Here is an 8,004-nt window from a genome sequence, read left to right as displayed (position 1 = left end):
GAGGACGGTTACCAGTCGTAATAAACCATCTACTGCCAAAAGGCAAGGGGCTGGTGCAATGCAGCCCTACGGCTGCCAGCCCCACAGCTACCAGCATCCCGATCGCTGATGAAGGCTACCAGTCATGCTGCACCGTCTACCGCCAAAAGGCAGTAAGCTGCTGCTGCTGTGTAGCAATGCAGTCCCACGTTTGCCGGCACCCGGAAGACATATGGTGACGGTGAGCTGAGCTGAGCGGGCTCAATGCTTGGCATGGTATGTTGTCTGCACAGGTAACCCAGGTAAAAAGGCGCGAATCTATTGTCTGCCATTGCAGTGACGGCGGGGGAGGGGCCTGACGCAATGTACCCAGAACCCCCCGCGGCACTGCTTTGCATCATTCGGGCATTGCGATCTCAACCCATAATTCCAATGGGCGCCGGAGACTCCGGGAACTGTGGGATAGGTACCCATAGTGCAATGCGCCGGAAGTCGACGCTAGCCTCGGTACTGTGGACGCGGTCCGCCGACTTCATGCACTTAGGGCATTTTATGTGGGGACACACACAATCAGCTGCATACAACCGGTTTCTATAAAACCGGCTTCTATAAATCCGACCTAATTTTGTAGTGTAGACAAGGCCTAAGTCTGGCTACTTTACTGCCCCTTTGTACCGGTGCTTTAATATCAGGGGAGCTATGCTAATTTACACCAGTTGAGGAGCTGACCCTCGGTCAGCAAGTTTAGATGCTCAAAATAATTCCTGGCCAGGAGAAGAAAATGCTGAGAGTTTGTGTGCAAGGGGCCTATATTCAGAATAAAGGACGCTTGTGATTCCTTTATATAGGTTTTTCTTTCTTCATCACTGAAGCTGGATATGTTAAAAAGAATCGTTTCTCCTATCTCCACAGTCTCAGGCGAACAGTCTCTTCAAATTTGTATAAGCCTTCTCAACGTACAGCACAGGAAATAGGATTTACTGTGACACCGAGACGCGGTAACCTTGGAACAAAGTCTTCCAGGATTGTAGAGGTTGCTTTGCTTCTTGCCAGGACAATCTGACTTACAACATCCCCGAGGGAGGAGAGACTATCAAACATGTAGCCTCTCCCCATGTCTGACCATGATTCTCTCTTAGGGGTACTACTTTCCTCACATAGTTAGTTGCTGAGCTCTCCTGCCTACAAGTCCACTGACGCCCACCTATCTTTTGCTCAACAGCTACCACACAGAAACTGTTCCTGGCACATGGGCGGAATTGATCTTACCATTAGGTGGAGTCACAAACCTCCTCCTCCTTAAAGCACCAAGCCATTTATGCAGCAAGAAAGGTCATCATGCTGGCTCAGTGGCTCCTCTGTGTTCTCCCTTCTAAGCCTTCCCTCCCAACCTGTGTCACTGCATCTTGGAAAAGCGTGTTCCTGTTTCTGTGCTGTCATCTGCACTGGGTGTCTTTTGAGTTTCCACATGTGCCCCAGAATCCTTTGCACTGGCTGCAGCTGTGCTTTGGAAAGAGAGGTTGCAGCAGCCAACACAGCTAATTGTAGATCACAACCACGTCTAAAGCCAAAGGTGCCCACGGCTGAGTTAAGACGGGGAAGATACCCCTTTGGCCTGGCGAGACACGGGGAAGGACCACGTACATGAAGCTCTGCAGCCAGAGAAGGGATTAAGAAAACTGACCTGTTGATTGATGTGGGACAAGAGCATTCTTAGTGCTATTCCGGTTAACACCTCAGATACAGTCTCTCTGGTGATCTCCTATTTGCTCTATCTTAGGCCTCCCCCACTGGTAGAATTTCTTAGATACCATGGCATGCAGATCAATAGATCCAATCTTTGAATACTGGTGGTATTTATATAACACCAGTTAATCGAGTATCTAGACACCATGCCAGGTTATGATGATAGATACCTTTTAAAAATACCTTAGGTGGACAGCTGGATAGGTAGAAATTCCCCCTGACCTGTGACTAATTCCAGTCTGAACTTCATAAGCATCATCTATAGCTGCCTCCAAACAGCCACAAAATCTGGCACTGGTTACTCCAATAAATCTTATGTGCCCAGAATGTGACATGAGGTGTAATTAGTCCTGCCATGTGTTCAGGGGACTGGGCTAGATGACCTCTCGAGGTCCCTTCCAGGTCTATGATTCTATGTCACCTTCTCGACCCATGCACGCTGCTAACTCATGGGTAGATTTTTGCTGCTCTGCTAGCCTTCCCCGGCCCCCTTTCTTCCTGCAGGTAATAAAATAGAACTCCAATAAACCAACATTTTGTTTTTGCTCTTGCCGCTCCTCCTGTATTTTATAGCCCTTTAACCGAGAGACTTTGAATGGAGGAAGGATTTTTTCCCCCCACTTCTGCCAGAAGATGATTAATCCAGTTATTCTTAAGAAAATCCTGCAACAGCAGCAGGTTCAGGCAGCATGCAGAATGAAGCACACATGCAAATTTGCCATCTCACAGTGCATTTACAACTAGGGCACGGATGTGGAGAAATAAGTCGCATATTTTATCAGGCCTACAAGGCTTTATAGTGCATTGACTGCCTTGCAAACCTTGTGAAACTCAGGGATGCCAAACACAAGCTGTTTTTTTCCCACCTGCATGACTGGGACAGCTTCCTCTTGCAAATAACAGAAACATGTATGTGAGAGAACAGTGCAGACCTTATTATTAAAAAAAAGCAATTGAAGCCATTAAAGAGAGCTATAATAATAAAAATCATATTTAAAATTAAAATCACTTATCTGCATAAGAAGATTATTAAATCTGGATGGATTTTTTTAAAATCTAATTTGCTTTACCCCATTGATGGCACTTTACAATCTTGTGAGAATGTGTGTTGTGTTGCCCTCTAGTGGTTGGCCCACAGAAAGGATAGCAGCCTGCTTCTGCTGCCAGCTGATGGAGAGATTCCTTTAACCCAGGTCTGTGCCGCAGTGCTGACAGTTCAAATTCTGCTGATGATCTCTAATGGGTTATTTCATTTGCTTGTTTTAATTTTATTTAGCTTAAATAGTGAAACTAAGGTGACTATTTTCACATTTGGTTTATTACTGATTTCATTTTCTAACTTTTCTAGCTAGCAGTTTCCTACACTGTTTCAGTGCAAAGGGAGAAAATGTTTTTGTTTTTAATAGTTTGTTGTTGTTGTTCATTTATTTCATAAAAACATTTCTGTTCATATTAGACCAAATATATTTGCTGGCAGCAGTAGTAGACTGTTGTCTCCTATGCATCTCACAAGCCAGAGAGCCAAACTGCGCTGCAAGTCACTGGGGTTCTCAAGCCACAAAACAGCTATGGAGCTGCTCCACAGGTGCAACTACACTATTGAGGTTGCGTAGCTACTGTTCCCTAATGGATCTGCGTTAGATTCTGCACAGGGCTTTGGCTGGTTGCCTGTGGGGTCAGGAAGGAAATATTCCCCCTCCTTGCATTCTGGATTTGTTTTATGTTCGCCTTCCTCTGAAGTACCAGAAATGGCCTTGGCTGGAGATGGGACACTGGAGAGAGTGGGGCTGGTGTTCAGAGGCTGAACAGAAATTCTTTCTCTGGTGCTTGGCTGGTGGCTCTTACTGATTGCCATTTTCAGGGTGTGGAAGGAAATTTCCCCTAATCGGATTGAAAGGGACCTGGGCGGGGGGAGGGGGTCTTTTTTTCCCTTTGTTTTTTTGTGTTTTTTCTGCCTTCCTCTGCAACATAGGGCGTAGGTTGCTTGCTAGGATGATCTGCACATATTTCAGTTCCCTGCCATTCCAGGGGCTTCGGGCATTAATGTACCTTGGTCCCTCCTGTTCTCGGCCTGTGGCACACAATAGTCTCTGAGGGCTGCGATTGGGCTCAGTACAGGAGTAACTGGGTGGGAAGTGTTGGGGGGGGGACGTATGAATGTGCAGGAGGTCAGACGAAATGATCTGCTGGTCCCTTCTGGTTTTCAGCTCTGTGCTTCTCCCCCATGCTGCCCCGCTCCACCTCAAAGCCTCCTCACAGAATTACAGCCCATGCTACGATAGGAGGTGTGTGCCCCCTTTTATGGTCTCCCCAAATCCTGCCCCACATAACAGAACAGTCCCTGGTTTCCCTGCATCTGGGGATCGCCCCACACCTGTGCTGGGGTCAAGGTGGGTGGGGAAGCTGGCTTTGCCTCATTAAGGTATATAAAACCTCTTCTGAAAAATAAATACATTTGGTGGAGGGTAGGTTCATAGCGTCCCTCACTTCATTTTAAGCTTTGAGAGTTCAGGGCTGTTGGAAGGTGCAGTAGTGACAGCTGTGGAGGCTGAAATTCACTCCCCACAGAGCAGAGCCAGCGTGGGAGAAGAAAGGAAAACTCCCCCATGCTGACCCAGCCAGTGTTTTGGTGGCTTTGGTGACATGGCCACCAGTGTCTCTTCAACCTGCCACTTTACCGTTGTATTGAACTTGGCAAACTCTCTTCTCTTGGCCTGATGGGTGCTGGATAAAGGAAAGCGCTGTTTCGTCCAAGAACAATAGTGCTCTTTAAAGGGCCCTACGCTGCTCTCCCTGAAGTCACTTGATTTCAGTGGGTGTAGAATGAAGCCCATCATCCTTCCTTTGGGATTTGCACAGGTTGAAAAATGATAAAGATCTTTTTTTGAAAAAACAAACAAACCCTGAAATAATCTTCATTCCACAAGGAGCAAGTTTGGGGGGTTTTCGTGGAAATCTTTGGTTTCAAAAATGTTGTTTTGAAAATGTTCAATTTTTTTTTATATTTCCTTTTCCCTTCCTTCTTTCTCTGCCTTCCCTTTCATCCTCCCCTCCTCTTTTTTTCCTTTTTTTTTCTATTTTGCCCATGAAAAAGTGGGGAAGGGGAGAGAGAAAAACAAAAGGATTTGGTTCAAAAACAATTTCAGAAAAACAAAGGTTGGCTAGTTCCCCCCCCCCCCCCGGCTGTTTTTTTATTCAGAATATTTTTGTCCCCAAAATATTTGACCAGTGCTATTTGGGGCTCCTTTCTTGCTGATATTCTCTTTTTGTTTCTGCCCAAGAGGAGAACTGGTTGCAAAGACTAAATGAAATGTTTCATGGGGATGTATCGGTTTCAACAGAGACGGACCGATCGACTCACTCACTCTCTATTGCCTGATGGTTAGCTCACTGACTTGGGATGGGGGAGTGCGAGGTTCAAATCCCCGCTCTGTTTGATTCAGAGAGATCTGCGTTGAAAAACTCTGCTCTGATTCAGGCCAAGCCAGATCTTGAAGCTATCTTCCCCACATCACTGGCCAGCACCCTAACCACTAGACCATAGTCTCACACCTTTGCAAATTAAAAAGCTCAAGTTTTGCTCTGTAAATGGACATTTTGACCCAATTCTGTTTTTTGCAAAAATGTTCAAAAGCTTTTGGGTTTGTTCCACTCCGGAAACCTCAAAAATTGCTGCCGGATGGAAAGGGTCAGCTGGAGCCAAGAGTATAAAAAGGATTTACTAGAGCTGTTTTGTGACTTCTATCCAAACTGCCATCTGTCTCTCAGATGCTCACAATCCACATCAGTGTCATTGTCATCAAGTCCTTCATCTCAGTGTCATTTTCCTCCTTTATATTATCTGTCATCCTGCTCCTTGTCCCCATGCAAAGCTTGCATTCAAATACCTCTTCTGATCGTTGGGAGAGTTCGGAGCTGGTGCCAAACTCTTGCGATTTTATCGGCAGTCTTATGAGTTTGTTCTAAAAGCTCCATCTCGTGGAGTCAAGTGATTACATGAGACACTCAGTTTTCATTTGTTTTAAAAAGTACATTTCTAGCCCACAGGGTTGCGGTGGAAACGCTTGAAAAATGTGACTTGAGCCACCGCCTAAAAGTTCAAAAACCTACAAGGTCGATGCAAAGAAACTATTATTTTTAATCTCGTGATTTTTAAGCCAATCTCATGGTTTGGTTTGTTTTTCATGCCTGACTCATGATTTTTGAACTCTTGGGGTTGGCAACGCTGCAGGATTTGTGGCTTGGGAGGCATCTCTAATGATCTTGTTTAAACTGTGAGCTCCCTCCTGTGGCACTCTGTAAGTAACAAGAATCCTGTTTGGAAAGGGGAGGACATGTCTTGTGGGGTCGGGCTTGTCTCCTCTTCAAACCATTACAACACTCAGTGGTTCTACAGCTGTTTTCATCCAAGTATCCCAAAGTGGCCCGGGTATGTGGTTAGAATGACGGACAACAGACCAGCTAAGTGTCTGCCCTCATGGTCGACCACATTGAAGATGGAGCAAGATCTCAGAGCTCTGAATGTGAATGACCATCAAAGGGAAAAATATGCCCACAGGCGGCGGGGGGGGGGGAAGGAATTGCAAGAACAGCCAAGGACATCCATGGTCTGTAGAGCCCGGGAGTAGAGTAGTATTTTGCAGATGGATAAATTGAGATAAGAGAGTCTCGGAACTCCCCGCGCCCCTGCTTACTATGGTCAGGAAGAGGGAGAAAGCCTGGGAGGTGAATGTCTCAGAGCCCTGATCTTGGATAAGGGAGAACTGGTCTTTGTTCTGAGCTTGGCCTAAGGCTTGGTGAGGCTGGTGGAGCACTGACTGCTCCTGGACAGCAACACACTCTGCAGTGACGTGGGGTGAAATTTACCTCATGCAGATTCCCTGCACAAGGCCTAGGCTCTGTCTAAGTGGGGCCTAGGCCTTACCCAAAGTCCTCTGCTCAAGGTGAAATTACACCCAGGAGGGAAACATCCTGTCTCATTGAAGTCAATGGCAGAACTCTCATTGACTTCAACGCGGCCGGGATTTCCCTCATAGTGAATAGGTGGGTCTCTCTGGCCGTGGGTTTTGCTGACTTTGTGGGGATGCGACCTTTGGGGCTGGGGATCCTTCTGCCAAGAGTGTGGTTTCTCTGCCCCCCTGGGGTCCAGCCTTTGGGGCAGGCTGTTGATCTTCTCTGCATTCCTTCCTCTTTAGAAAGCCGATTTGGCAGTGGCTGGCCTGACAATCACGGCTGAACGGGAGAAGGTGATTGATTTCTCTAAACCTTTCATGACTTTGGGAATTAGCATTCTCTACCGAGTTCATATGGTAAGAGACTTATTTTATAACCGTGTATGTCATTACAGTTATTTGCATGCAAACACACATAGTTATAGGGGAATAATGAATGACTCAGACGAATATTTTGATTTCTTATTTAAACGCAAATGTGCTGGACTCTCCTCCCCTCCCCCCACACCCTGTTTCAGCTGCATGGGTTCGGAGGAGAGACACTACCATTCAGACTCCCAGTGCCAAATGCCCCATGGAGCTCTCACTGGTTCCAGGGGGAGCTCAGCGCACAGAGGACTGCACAATCTGCCCCTACCCGACTCAAAGGGTATGTCTACACTGCAATAACCCCACCCCCTCTGGCACCGAGTCTTGGTGCCTGGGTCAGTCGACTCGGGCTCGAGGGGCTCGGGCTGCGGGGCTAAAAATAGCAGAGTAGAGGTTTGGAGCCCAGGCTCCAAGTCCCATCCCCCTCGCAGGGTTTCGGAGCCCGGGTTCCAATCTGAGCTTGAACGTCTACCTGCAATATTTAGCCCCGCAACCTGAGTCAGCTGCCCCAGCCATGCTGCAGCTCTTTTATTGCAATGCAGGTGTACCCTAAGAGGCTGATCCAAAGCCCATGAAGTCAGTGGAAAGGCTCCCGTTTGGTTCTGTGGGCTCTGGAGCAGGTTTCAAATGCAGCAGGTGCACGACCATGACAAACGCTGCAGCTTATTGCTATCTAGCCATGCTACTTTCCGGCATCATTTCATGGTGTTTCTGAAGACAAGCAGGATTGGGCCTGGTTAGTATTTGGATGGGAGACCTCTAGAGTTTGCTTATCTAAAGTATAAAGTGGTACACCTCTACCTCGATATAACGCTGTCCTCGGGAGCCAAAAAATCTTACCGCGTTATAGGTGAAACCGCGTTATATCGAACTTGCTTTGATCCGCCAGAGTGCGCAGCCCGGCCCCCCCGGAGCACTGCTTTACCGCGTTATAGGTGAAACCGCGTTATATTGAACT

The 8,004-nt window shown here is 47.1% G+C and overlaps 1 protein-coding gene across 1 annotated transcript in view; it reads left to right on the top strand.

The window, feature by feature from the left end:
- GRIK4 (glutamate ionotropic receptor kainate type subunit 4) overlaps window positions 1-8,004 on the top strand; it is a 179,217-nt gene that overhangs the window by 151,924 nt on the left and 19,289 nt on the right. The window contains exon 12 of the mRNA XM_029912896.1: window positions 6,921-7,034. Coding sequence (XP_029768756.1) covers window positions 6,921-7,034 — 114 coding nt within the window. The remainder of the gene's footprint in view (window positions 1-6,920; window positions 7,035-8,004) is intronic.

The sequence above is a fragment of the Terrapene carolina genome, unplaced genomic scaffold (genome assembly GCF_002925995.2).
Source record: "Terrapene carolina triunguis isolate 2854851 unplaced genomic scaffold, T_m_triunguis-2.0 Scaffold374, whole genome shotgun sequence".
Lineage (NCBI taxonomy): Eukaryota > Metazoa > Chordata > Testudines > Emydidae > Terrapene > Terrapene triunguis.
This window is presented reverse-complemented; position numbering and strand designations above follow the sequence as displayed.